Here is a 14037-nt window from a genome sequence, read left to right on the forward strand (position 1 = left end):
TTCTCCCACCGCTGAACCTTCCCCACCACCTGCCCGAGAGAGAAAAGGGGAACTCAGCCACAGCTGGGTGGACGGTGGGAAAGGGCCATTCGGGGCGGCTCACGTGTGATCTGAGCTTTTGAAAGATCAGTCACCATGAAGTGCAGTCATTGCTCGCCTTGGCCTGCAAGGCAAGGGGGACGGTGACAGACTGAATCCTGCTGTACACCCGGCCTGGAAGCCCCAGCAGCCTAAACAGTAAGTGAGAACAATCTTCCGTTGGCGGCCAGGCTCGTCCTCTGCAGATCACGTCTTTTTGTTAAAGGAGAGAGAACTTGAAATGAAGAAGGATGAATTGTGAAGACACGAAATCCCAAAGGAAGAGACAAGTGGAGCAGGCAACACAGGGGAGTGGGTGTGGGGTGCTGGGTGGAAACAGGGGAGTGAGGGCGGGAGACGCATCCACGGGAGGGGCCGTCCTGGGCCGGCCCGCACTGCAGCCTGCGCACCTGCACAGATGGCTGAGTCCGCGATGCCAGAGCACCTGGCCCACCTGTCCGCTGAGAGGGGAGGAGAGATCAAGGACAGGAAGGATGAGCAGAGGAGGAGAGAAGGCGGTCCCGAGAAGCCCAGCCGGCAGCACCTCCTAGCATCTACTGCCCCTGCTCCTGGCCCTGCGCGAGGTGCTAAGGAGGAAGCCGGACCAGGGGCCCATCTTCTCCCAGGCCGAGACGTCCGTAAGAAGTCCATGATGAGAAAAAAGGATCACTTTGTAACATTAATTTTTTTATTAAGAAGACAGATATTTTATAGTACTTCTTTTTTTTTCTTTTTTTTTGTAAAAATGGTATACATGAACCAATACAAAATGGGAATGGAACATATGGATATGGAGTTTCATACACCGTAACATCGTTCATGTACACCTCAAAACCAGAACTGCCTAAAGGGAAAAGTCAGACGTTGGTGTGACTAAAGAACAAGCTTATTTGGCATCAATTATACATCCTTCATTATTTTATATTCCTTTAAAAAACACAAAAAACAAGTTTGTTCTTTCTTCACTCTAAAAAAAGTGATCAACCTGTACAAAGTAATACTCAACAATACATTTCAAACAGTGCACTGTATACTTAAGAAAAAAATACATAAACCAATATACAACTAAAATCCATAATTTCCTGTTTTTGCTTTGTTTAATTATTATTATTATCTTTTTTCCAATGCATGGGGCCTACACTTCGCAATCTACCTGAGACGGAAAACACCAATCAAAACACATGAACCTGAGACATGTCAACATTGTAAAAGCCATAGAGTCACGTCAGGAGCACCGCACTACTGTACACTTTTCAAAACGGAAAGACGGGAGGTCCCCAAGATGCGATGCCAATTCAGTGAGCAATGGTAGGGTTTTGTGGGGGGGGTTTGTTTTTTTGTTTTTTTTTGTTTTTTTTTTTCCTAAAAAGAACAACTGAGAAAAAGCCTTTCAATGACATGCTAAATGGTTCTCACCCTTCGATACGATTATACTATGGTCGGAATGGGTGCTAAGGGCTCGGAATAGAGCTGCACGTTATAAAATTCACTGAAAAGGGGATGTTTGTTGTGGCTTTTTGTCTTGGTTAAGTGCCTAGGGATAGGAGAGGGGAAAACAAAATGCTGCTCAATATGGATTTTCTTTTACATACCAGTCCGTTCCCAAAAGGCCCCCATGTTGCAATGGTTCTATCAAAGGTTAAAATAAAGACAAGAAAAATAAACACGCTTTCAAACAACAAAGAGTTGACACTTTTTTTCCCCTTAAATAAATCAGCGTTAAGTTTTCCACATAATGTAACAATAGTAAAAATGCATCTTGCAAAATCCAAAATTACTCACTGAAAATGTTATATAATATATATTTATATATATATAGATCTATCTGTTTTTTGATGCCATCTTTCCATAGGGACTGTATTCTGGAGTCTGGAGCCTTACCAAAACATACGGTAAGAGTTTAGTTTTCGTCCTTCAGGACTACTTCTAGATTTCCTAGACATTTCAGTGAAAATCCCCACATTTCTTTAAAAAAAGGTAAATGGTAACTTGACTCCTCTACCTCTTCCCAAGGCTCCCCCTCTAAGATATGTTCAAGGTAACTTATTTTAGTAGCTATGCACTATGGCTGCCATCATGCGAGGATCAGTAATTTTTTGGCAGACGGTTCTTAAGGCTGAGGAAAGAGGCCAAGGCTAGTGTATGAAAGGTAAAAAGATAAAAACACTCACATTTGAGTTTTGATTAAGTAACTGAAAAACCCCCACATGCTGTTTTTCCACCTCTGCTCTGACCTTTCGAGAACTGAGATGGACAGCAGACCAGTCTGAGAACAATACTGGCCCTTCTTTTGTATCTCCTGCCTTTGTCAAGCCAAATCTGAAGGAATGAAAGTTTCACACGGATTCGAGTTGGAAATCCCAGCATGACAAATATCTGTAATATACAGTACATGCAGGCCACATCCTACTGCCTTCCTAACTAAGCACAAAGCAAAAAACAAAACGAAACAAAAATAAAACAAAATAAACCCTGTCCCATTCAGTCATTCGCACACGAGACGGACTTGCTTTTTCCTACAAATTAGTGAGAAGTAAGGCCGATTGGGAAAGGTGGATGGAATCATTTGGAACAGAAATAACCAGAGCAGAACTATCTTTCCCCCCTCCCTACTTCCCCTTCTGTGGCAACTCAAATTTGCCCACTTATATAAATGGAACAGACCTCACCTGTCACGTCTGTTTAGGGCACTGAAAGAGGAGGAGCCCTTTCCACCCCAAACTTTTCTGGACAGCGTGGGGTATCTATACTGAGCCGTCTACAGATACAGAATTAAAGACAGATTCAATCTCATTGTGACACACCTCACTTGCAGATAACCCTGTACAGTAATGTAGTTCCACAGCAAACAGAACAGTTTCTGAATCACAGTCTAAGTTTTCTAGTCTTCACTGCTCTAAGTATTTGAAACATGGGCAGCAGCAAAGAGTTCTCATTGTTTGTTCACCCAAATCTTTACGACAACAGAGAAGAAATGCATTATGGATACACTAAATTCTGAACTATGAAATCTAAACTGTGCTGGTTCTCCTTTTATGAAACTGAATTTTGAACAGAAAGCAGTTACTTCAAAAAATAAACAAAGGAAAGGAAAAACAATAAGAAAATAAGGGGGGGGGAAGATTCTAAGGAATCCCAGCAGGCAAATTCCAAAATGGGAGATTTTGGAAAAAAAAAAAAATCCAAAGTTTTTTGGGAAAAATAAATGCGCACAAAGGAGGGAGGAGAAAAAAAAAAAAAAAAGAACACAACCAAGAAACGAAAAACAAGGCACAGAATTTTCTGCAATCTATCCAAACTAAATCCAAGTATCCAAGTTTGACTTGGTAGGAAGAAATAAAAATTGAAAAAACAAACAAACAAAAAAAGAGGTGTCAAACAGCAGAGTGTAATTTTCAAAGAACATTTCTTTCTTTCTTTCTTCTTCTTTTTTTTTTACACAGCAAATCCCAAGCCTTCCCAGTCTCACACCTTTCCACCCATTCGTAAAAAAACACACGAATTTCTCGCAAATTCCAATATCACTGTCTCTTTATCATCTAAATAGGGCCAGTTGGACACCTCATTGAAACAAAAAGGCTGATCTAGATGAAGTACTCTTTCTTTTCTTCGGAGTTGTTCTGTCCTCCTTCTGCATTGATTATAGCTGTGTCTGCGTCTGCTGCGTCATCGGCTCCTTTGGCTTCATGAGTGAAGTATGTACCTGAAAGATGAAGGGGTAAAGCACCGTGACTGTCTGATGGCCTCTGTGTAAAGTGGTACAGAGATGGCAACCTGCTTTACGGCCATCATCAGCCGAGGTGGTGTGCAGGCAGCAGAGGGGAAAAAACAATTGGAAGAAGAGAGCGAGGTGGGTGAGACAAATGGGGATCCGGGGGTTCCAAAGGCACCACTCCAACTGAACCGCTGCGATATAATTCAGCAAATGAGACATTAGAGCCGTGATTATGACCAGAGGATGTCAGCAGAAGAAGACGTGAGTGGGAGCTAAAAATGCAGAAAGCTGGAGAGCTGCTGACAGTAAACGCCCAGGACCAATGGCCAGATATGTGCACGGACATGGTTAAAGACCAAAGCAAGGAAGAGCAATTAGCCAATAAATGAATTAGGGCCCTGCTGACGTTCTATTGTCATCTCACATCGTTTATCTGAACCCTCGTCTCCTGTCTTCAGGAAGCACTGTTGCCTGTCCGTAAGTGAAAATGTGCTTCAACTTGCACAAGGAGGTTTGGTTTTCTTCTGCCTTCCATCACAGAGTGGGGCTCCAGATCAAGAAATAATCTGATATTGTAACAGCTGGAATCAAGGCGTGGGATCTGCCTTAAGGAACAAGTGATTCTCGCTCCTGATGTCACTCTAGCCCGGACCCAGATTCATGGATTTGCTAATTGGCATAGCCACTTTATAATGACAATAGACAGAACGTTAACGGAGTTGGTGACACTCTTTATCAGCAAGTCCCAATGGTTTACACGGAGAAAGACAAGGGTTGCACCTCAGTATGAAATACAGGTAGAGCTTCCACTGCCCATCATAACCAAATCACCCTCCTCCCATTAGGTATTGTATTCTCCAAGATTCTTAAGTAAGAAAGGCCGATCTATTTGTTGTATTTTCAAGTTTTCAAAGTGACAAGTCTGAGAAGGCAGGCAGTCAGATGGTTCCCCCACGTCCCTTTCCGCTATAAGAGTATGCCCTCTTCCCCGGGTCCCCTCAGCTGCTGTGCAGACTTTGGCCCTGCTCTCTGGCCAAACAGACTGCCTCCTGGGCGTGGGCAGAGGGTATACAGAGTGCTGGGCCTGTGCAGCACTCACTGAAGGACCCCCAGTACTGAGGGCCCCAAACCATTTTACGCTCGAGACGGGCACTTCGGATTCTAAAGGTGATTGTCAAACACCTCGGACCTCTGTTGCTGTGCTCAGGGGACCCTCCCCAAGCCCGAGTTCTACAATCAAGCAGACTGCCAGTGCCTGGAGTTTATACTATAGGAAAGGCTCGGGAGCCCACTGCACAGCACTTGAGAAAAATACCCAAGAAAGACAAGGGCCGACAAACAAAGGGAAGGATAAATTATGGAGGGGAGAGAAGAGGCTCAGAGCAGCATGGGGCAGAGAGGAGGAGCCTTCCCGAAGATGATTGCCCATCCAGACGGCACAGCTGATAAGTGACATGATTAATGGCAATTTAAATCAATTGCACTCATAATTTTAAAAATACATATTTATGTGGCTTTTAAGGCACATCAAACCAAGAAAGCATCCTAGCTGCTGTGACCAGCTTACCCAGAGTTGGGGGTCGGGGAGCAGGGCTAGTCTACCTGCATCCCGTGAAGCAAAAGGTTATGCAGCTGCTTTTTCCGTTTATCATTTAGGGGTTTGATAAACCACACCTCACACGCCAGCCCCTCCGAATTTTTACTCTATCCCCTAACACACCTATAAAGCCGTTCATTTAGAGAAAAACCCAAATCAAGGAGTGCTACTCATCACCTCGAGTCCTAGTCAGCCACTGCTAAGATTTCTATTTTCTTCTCTCCCAGTTTCAGGAATCAAAGAGGCTGTGTGGCCACAGAAACCAAACTGCCTATCAAGGACAACCTTGCAAAGTCCCCCAAAGGCAGGCGCCGTGGTGATACGAGGCCTCCTGGCTGCCCAAGCGCCTGGCTTACCTTTATGTCTGGCAAAATAGCGCCCCAGGATGATGAGCAAACACAGCATGGCAAACACCACCACGGCCACGACGCCGCCAATCACGGCGTGATCCACTGCCCTGATCGCGCCTTCTTCACCTGCTCGAGAATCTGTTGAAATCAGAAGAGGAATAGGGATGTAGAGGGTATTGTGAGACACCAGTAGCCCTGGCGACACTGCCTCCAGGGTCAGCGGTCACCTTCTTTCTTAATGGAAGAGTCAGAGAGAACAGTCAAGATGGATCAAGTTCCACCGAGGGGACCTGCTCAGTGCTGCATTGATCTGTGCTGCCCTCAAGGCATTTCATTCTAAGCGGCATCGGATACTAACGCATGTAAACAAGCTTAGGGAGCAGGGAGAAAAGAAATAGAGTCTGTCCAGTCCTGACCTGGTCTTGGCATTCCCTCTCTCTGTAACCAGCTGCAGGTCCTATTCAGGAGGCCGACCTAACTACTTAAGGGCGCTCAGAATGGCACCTTCAGGCCATAACGGGAGCTGTGGAGGGCTGGCTGGAGCATCTTTCTAGAGATGCCCAGGGACTTATTCCCTGCCAGGCATTTGCATGGGAAAAGTAAGGAGCTCAAAAGCCCCAGCTGCCTAGAGATAAAACAAGGATTAGGGGACTAGAGGCAAGTGACATACCTGCTACATTTGGGATGTATGAGGGAGTAAGCCTCAGTCTAAAAACCTATTTCAAAAAAGACAGCAAGGAATAATTGTCCGTTGCCACAGATGGTTTTTCTTTTATTTATTTAACACTTCACGATGCAATTAATTTTCCTTTATAAGCAACACTCCCTCGGGATGTCTTCTTTCGACTGGGGAACGACATGTTTGGCTGGGGAACAACTCCAAAGTGAACCCCGAATGAGCTATGGCCATGCAGAATGGATGTATGGCAGTGTAAACAATTTTAATTTAGGAATGTGTCTACATCACCCCTTGCTGAAATCCTAATGGCACCCGAGATTTATAATGTAGTAAAAAACAATTATTCTCCCGTTGATTAATACATTAACATTTTGGAGTGGAAGCTAAACCATTGTCTTTTTTTTTTTTATTGAGTCAAGTATGACACCTCCATTAAAATGATTTACTAGCGGCACCTTACAATTTAAGCACAGCAGCAACAGAAACGGTAAAAAACTTTTAACTTTACATGATTTGTGAAGTCATATGTGAAGGATTTACCATTTAAATCTTTCAGTACAGGAAGCGCACGGCCTATAAATCTGTCCCCGTAGCAGTTGCTGGACGCCTAAGAGAAATGCATTTCACCAGGAAGACGGAGAGTGCAAATTCGAGTCAATTTTTAAGAAAGATTTATCTCTGTCTCTCTCCAAAGAACAGAGCAAATCTCTGAAGCCTCCACCTCTAATAATATTTGAAGTTTATCGATCAAGTGTACAGATCCGTGACAGCTAAAGGTAATGGTGCTCTTTTGAGCCGAAACCTGATACAACGCTCTCAGCAGGAGGGCATGATTTACACTTTCTATCGATATTTCCAATTCTGCTCTGAGATTAAGTACTGAAGGATGTGGGGAAATAACTCGTGACTGAGGGTTCCATGAAAAGTGCTTTAATTAGGAGTTTAAATTAAAAAAATGAAGTATTTAAAATATTTCATTAAGTTACCTTTGAAAGGACGACAAAAAAAAAAAAAAAAATCCCCAATCCAAACCCAAACAGAAGTGCCAAATCAGAGGCAGCAGCAGGTCGCCCAGGACAACAGGGTGAAGGGAGTTTAATTGGAGAATGGAGATGGGTTGGAGGCGGAGTGCACTGCAGCCAATTAGCCCACTCCGTGATGTGTGGCCCCTCCAGCCACATGTCTAACAAGCTCCACTTGAAATGTGGCAGAGTGGCATCTCCCTCCGCAGCCCAACGTGCTGCCTACTGCAGAGGCAACAGCCTCTGTGTCTTGAAAGTCATTTCAACGAGGCAGAACTCTGCTACGGAAACGTTTTTTTTTTTTTTTCTTTTAAGACAACAGAGCTTGTTGAAGGGGAGCGTGCCCTGGAGGGTGCCCCTGCACACGGGGTATCTGCTGGAGGATGGTGCTTTACACGCTGGAGACTCTCACCCCAACTGCACACGTTCAAAATTGCTCAGTGGGAGACCAAAGTCATGGAAAAGCCAGAAAGTTGTGCTTTCCTTAGGGAGCTGTCAAAATAGGGGATCTTGTGGGAATGAGAATTAGCTCATCTCCAATGGCCATGAGCTTCAGACCTATTGAGAGAGATAAGGAGGCTCTTTCAACTAAGGCTCTTTCAACTAACTCCCTGTGTCTTAGAATTGGGTGATGCCAGCTACTGAGCAGCAGGGAAAGTTAGGTACAAGAGGCGAGAGGTGAAGAGAGGTCCCGTCCCAGGCAGATGGAGGGGAGGGAAGCTGCCTCAGCACAGGCTTAACCCACTGGGGAAGCACTCCCCTGTCCTCTGTTACAGGACTGACTTCTCCATGCCTAGGCACAGGAACATTCTAGAAGCCTAGGAAAAGAGAGCCAGGGAGAGAGCAGGGGCGAGGGAGGGAGACAGGGAGGAGAGATGAGGAAGGAGGGGGAAGCTCTGTGATAAAGAAGAACCAACCAACCAACCTCACAGGATACGTATCTGTGGGATTAATTTTTCCAGCCAAAACCATTCTTTTGACCTTTGCTCCCCATGAACTCAGAGCTGAAGAGGTTCAGTGCGGCTCTTTCCTCCCTGCCCTGTGCCCACATTAAATACCTGGGTTCTAGTTATCTTCCCTACCCTCAAGGACATACATATTTTACAGATACTTATTTATAGGGGTAATCTCTCCTGCTATCTTCTGATACTCACTTTGATCAGAAAGTTTACTACCACCAGTTAATCCCCGAGACATCTTCCCTGCCTTCAGTTACTGCAGACGGACCCAGAAGGTAAGTGATGCTGAATTTACAGGGCACAGTGTGGGTTGCAGCTCTGCCCCGCCTCTTCCCACCCCTGGCCCGCCCCGGGGTTTACTGCAGCGGGCACTGATGCAGTCCTGGCCATCCTCCAGCGCCTGGCATGGCCTGGCATCCGCTATGAAGAGTGGCACTGTTGCCAGACTCGTCTCACTCCTTTTTGTGTGTCCACGTGTGGGTTGGGTGGGGAGTTTTTACAGTGCCGTCGATTGGTCCAAGGTGGTGAGGGGTATAGTTGGAGGCTGGTTACCTACCCCTAGATGCTGTGGACTGGTGCCTGGCTCACTGCACAAAGCAGTAACACAAGATTCTACACAGAGAGGCACCGGGCTAAGGGAGTAGGATGCAAACTGGAACCCAGGGTAGTATCAGCCACCAACAGGAGCGCGGCTCTGACAAAGTCCATCGGCTCTGTGGCCTTTCCTGTTCTGCTCACAGAGCAAAAGCTCTGGCCAGTTCCGTGAGCGATTACCTCGAAGACAAAACCCTGGGAAAGTCTATGACTTTCACCATCATCCACAGATCCTTCTCCTCTTGGGGTGCAGACCCTTTCCCTCAGGTCCCATGAACTTGACGGGGGACATCCTCTCCAGATTTCGGGCTGCTTTTCTGAATCAGGCAGAGAAGGAAACCGACAGATTCTACAGCTGTCCTCAGCTTCTACACTGAAAAATAAACACTAGCAACATGCCTGATCCTCAGGCAAGTAGACAGCTCTTTGGCTTAGAGGGAGTGTTTTCCTGTCTCTAAGAGACACGATTGCTCCTCTCAGTAACGGGTGTAACGGTGTTCGTCCTGCTGGGACTTAGCTTTTCCCCGTCACCGCAAAGAGGAAAGCCACATTTTGACTTGGTGTACATTTATGGCACAAAGGTTATTCCAGCCTTGAAGAACCAAGCAAGTTTGGGTGACACATTCCGACTGGACTGTGGAATGCCATCCCGGATCACTTCACACGGGATTTCAAGTAACTGAGGCGTTGTCCTTCCATGAGCCTGATTTTCAGGGGCACTTTGTAGATGCTGGGAAGTGTCAACTCAGAGTTGGGGCACAATCCTTCCTGCCTGCACTGTCCCGTGCTGCAGCCCCGTCTACGGCTCTAAGTGTAACGCGAGACTCTTTAAGGACAGCTCAGTCATGAACTGTTTAGTATTCGTGAGTTAGCTCTTCTTTGGGCAAAAAGCTGGAACAACTTGGCTCCAGGTGAGGGTTTACGGAGCTGCTTGCAGAATGCTAAGTTGGCTACTACTGCTTGGGTCACAGCTTCAACCACATGGGGTTCCCATTAGCATCTTAGAAACCGCCAGGACAAAAAAATTCAAAGACTCTCCCAAGAGTGATGCCCCAATCTGCTCAGTTTTCTTTACTTTGGGCCAGGTGGCCTGGCTTGATCCTTTCCTCGTGGGCAATATGCAAGGGGGAGTTCTAAAGACGCTCGTTCCTTAGGGCCTGACAAGAAAAGTGACGGCTAGTGGAACTTCAGCCTCCTTCCCCTCCCTGCAGGGGCTTCCTTTTCTCTACTTGTTCTTACTCCTCAAATGACTGAGTGCCGGGGCTCCGGCAGTCACGCTGCCTAACAGATCCCGGTTGCTATGGCTACTTTACCACCTGGCACGGGATGCCTGACATAAACTGCCATGTGAATGCCTTAATCATGGATCTGCGGAAAGCCTGGGAGGCTCTGTTGCCCGAGGCAGAGATCCGTGGATAGCTAGGGAATGGCCAGGATGTCCTAGACAAGCTCCTGGCAGACTGCGACGTGGGCAGAGGGGCTGGTGAGCAGACTGCCCGCTGCAGCTGCAGCCGGCCTACCTTCAGCCCAGGCGGACACTCAGATTGCCACCTCGGAGGAGCTGAAGTGTGATACAGTAATACGGTTCAAGCACATGGCGGAGGGCGGGAGGACCACCCAGCCTTGGCTTTCCTTCACCTTTCAACCCACCCTTGGCCTGGGCTGGAAAGCATGCTTAAAAACTTGTGAAGAGCCAGACACTCCCCTTAAATGCACATACTATTTTTCAACAAAGGTTATAAACTACCTGGGGTCTCATCTTCAAAATTAATACCTAAAACATAGGGGAGGTTCTAAGGAGATGGGTCTTCCTATCTCTATTTATTGGACAATTCATATGCTCAACCTTCTGTAATTTCTCTATCGATGAATAGCTGGGAAAAAAGTGAAACTGTTGACTATTCACAGCAGTTCTGTCACTTGCTTTAATTCTAGTCTTTTTCCTGGGCTGCGGTCTGGCTAGACAAGTCAGTTTAATTAGAAACTTCGAGAAGCGGTGTTGATGGTGGAATCGCTGCCCCCTGCTTCCTAGGGCTGTAGGATTAGTCTATTGCATAGGAAGCTTAATGACTATGATGTCATTTGTTACTTCTTACTAGAAAGAAAGAAAAAGCCTGACAGTGGATTTTCCACATCTGAGACAAAACCAAAATCTGACCTCAAAGACAAAACAAAACCAAGCCGCAAACCTGGCACCATCTGCAAACCGCAGCTTCTCATTCTCATCACCTATTGCAGCTCCCGCCATGGCAACAAAAATAAGTGTGCATTTTAAAAAGCACAACTTTATTACTGAAGGGGAACAAACTGAATGGCATGCGCTGACAAAATGCCACATTATTTGCTAATCCTAATATGTTATTCTTCTTTAAGATTTGCTTTTCTCAGCAGCAATTCAATTATAGATGCTACAAATCCTTCTGACATTTAATTCCCTCTTGTCAGAGAGTAGTAAATGTATACAGTACATGCACAGCTTTCCCATTAAGATGTTAATATATATTGGAGCACACTAGCCTCCGTGCAGCATAACATTTCTTTTCTGTCTTCTGAGAAAGTGGAAGGGAAGGAATAAATGTAAGGCAAGAAAAATCATGAAGGTTCTCATACAGCATCCCAGGCATCTAGGACTACCCCTTGGCTGCATCTCATTCTAGCAACGTAACTGCAGCTATGCTATCGTTTCAAAGGAACTATGTTAAGCTACTTCAAGGAAAACTGCAGTCGTCATCATCACCATCCTGCCACCCAGAGCTCCGCAGGCATTCACTGAAATCAGGAGTACCGCACACGGGCTCTTAGGCGGTTACTGCCTATGTTATCCTCCAGAAACAGGCCCGAACAGGAGATGCCGGAAGAGTTAGGACCTCACATCCCGTATGGCCCGCTGGAAAGTGCGCTGGACTTGCCCACAGATCTGGCCTAGAAGCTGGGCTTCACTGCTTTTCTGTGAGACTTCAGGCAGGTCAATCAGCTACTCTGAGCCATGGAACACCATCATACAATTCACAGGGGTGTTCTGAGAGGCCGGTGTGTCACTGAATATGAAGGGGCCTCTCTGGGCCAGGGCTTGGCATATCATAGGCACTCAAGAAGTGTTTGCCAAATTGAAATCTGCTGTAATAAAGCGTACAGAGGGCTTTATTCCAGTTCCAATCACTGATTCCAGGCAAATACTTACTAGCTCTTTGGGGTAAGGGTCGTACTGCACACTCAGCATTGTTCTCAGAGGGTAAGATGCCCCATAGGCACTAGCTGAGTTGAAGTCACCAAACCCCTTCTTTTCATTTATGTAGAATGGCACACAGTGTGACTGGTGGTCCTGGGTGGTGGTCAAGACTGTGAGCCTGGCAGTCCTGTGAGCCACCCAGTCCAAGTTATCACTCAGGTGTACCATTTAAGTATCAGGATATTAAGCTCTTGCTCTCAGCTAAACATGAGAACAAGATTTTTTTTTTAATGTTGATTTTTCTCCCTTCTCAAGTAACTTGATTTTGTTATTGTAACCAACAGTGGAAATGACTTGATGCAACAGGATGCAAATCCTCCCAAAGACATTAATCATCACCAAAGAGACCACAAGGCACACTCCCGAGTCCTCTCTATTCATCTAACAATAAGGACTTAGAAGTGTGATTGCCTTTTCCATTTTAAGCAACAGGAAGGCACTGAGGATGAGACTGGAGTTTTCCTTAAAGGAGTACACATCTGATAAAGAGAACAGGGTTGTAAAAGTATTTCTAAACATACATTTCCCACTAGAATCTCTCTCTGGAGAAAGATGCTTCAGTGGACCTCAGGCATTTGGGGGTGTGAGGATGGATTAATGAATATGGTGAAGTCACCCCAAAGCAGTGTCCAACCTGTAGAACTGGAATTCATATTTTGTGTTGTAGCCTGCCAACTCTTTAATTTGGAGGAAAATTTCCTATTTGATGGTCTCCTTCCTCCCCATGGGGAAATAGCAGCATGTTGGATTATGGGAAGATCAGCAATACCATGAAATTCAAACTTACATCGTGGTGGTAAAGTCATGGCCAAGCTGGCACGGACCCAATATGATTTGTCAGTCCACTGCCTTGTACTAAAAGGAATTTTAAAATAAGGTAATCTACATGTTTTAACCTTCTGCAACTCAACACTTTCCCATGGCATTTAGGACCGTCTCAGTGGGAAATCCATCCCATAATTTAGGAGATCAATGGGACAATGGCACTGAAACCATCTGAGCAGAGTTTAAGGTCCCCTTTGAATGGGAAAGAGCGTGATTCAACGCTGGAAGAGATCTTTCCCGGTCGTCAGCACGTGGCTCTATACCTGATGGGCTCTGGAGAGCTCAACCTTCCCTGCTTCATTCCTTGGATGCACAGACTGAATCGAAAAGGGTCCAAGAGGGAAAGAGTTCCCAAGAAGATACCAGGGCAAAGGAAGTGTGGATTTCACAGGGGAAGGATAACCACTTTAAACCTAAGTCTCGGGCTTCCCTGGTGGCGCAGTGGTTGAGAGTACGCCTGCCGATGCAGGGGACGCGGGTTCGTGCCCCGGTCCGGGAAGATCCCCCATGCCGCGGAGCAGCTGGGCCCGTGATCCATGGCAACCTAAGTCTCTGTTTCCTGAAGAACCGGGAAGACCCATATGTTTAAATTCTGATTCTGTCTCTTGAGTAAATTATTTTAACCTCTGGAGCCCCTGTTCCCTCATTTGTAAACAACCCCTTCCTTAACAATCTCCCAGGATTTTCATGACGATCCTCCCATGGCTGGCTCATGCTCATCTCTTGGTCTTCCTGTCTCAGTGGCCTCCCCTGGTGAGCATTTCTAAGCTACCCTCCACCTCTTCCCAGCCCCAGTCACTCACTTTCACTTTACCCAGGTTTATTTTTTCCCACAGCATTAGTCTGACATTATCTTGTGTTTTGAGCTTGTCTCTCTGACTAGAATGTAACTGTATGAGGGCAGGATCCTGGCATGTGAAATCCGGGGTAGCTCCAGCCCCTGGTTGGTCTTGTTCACTGCTGCATCCCTGGTGCCCAGGCCTGAGCCT

General features: G+C 46.1%; 1 protein-coding gene across 2 annotated transcripts in view; it reads right to left on the reverse strand.

Moving 5' to 3' along the window:
* Positions 1-542: 542 nt before the first annotated feature.
* CADM1 (cell adhesion molecule 1) overlaps positions 543-14037 on the reverse strand; it is a 335513-nt gene continuing 322018 nt past the window's right edge. For both annotated transcript variants that reach the window (XM_022559117.3, XM_022559115.3), the window contains 2 exons: positions 5747-5878; positions 543-3781 (listed from right to left, as the gene is read on the reverse strand). In XM_022559117.3, coding sequence (XP_022414825.1) covers positions 3663-3781; positions 5747-5878 — 251 coding nt within the window. In that variant the 3' untranslated portion in view covers positions 543-3662. The remainder of the gene's footprint in view (positions 3782-5746; positions 5879-14037) is intronic.

This window comes from Delphinapterus leucas, chromosome 7 (genome assembly GCF_059928025.1).
Source record: "Delphinapterus leucas isolate spDelLeu-1000000601 "Yukka" chromosome 7, BTC_Dleu_Yukka2, whole genome shotgun sequence".
Lineage (NCBI taxonomy): Eukaryota > Metazoa > Chordata > Mammalia > Artiodactyla > Monodontidae > Delphinapterus > Delphinapterus leucas.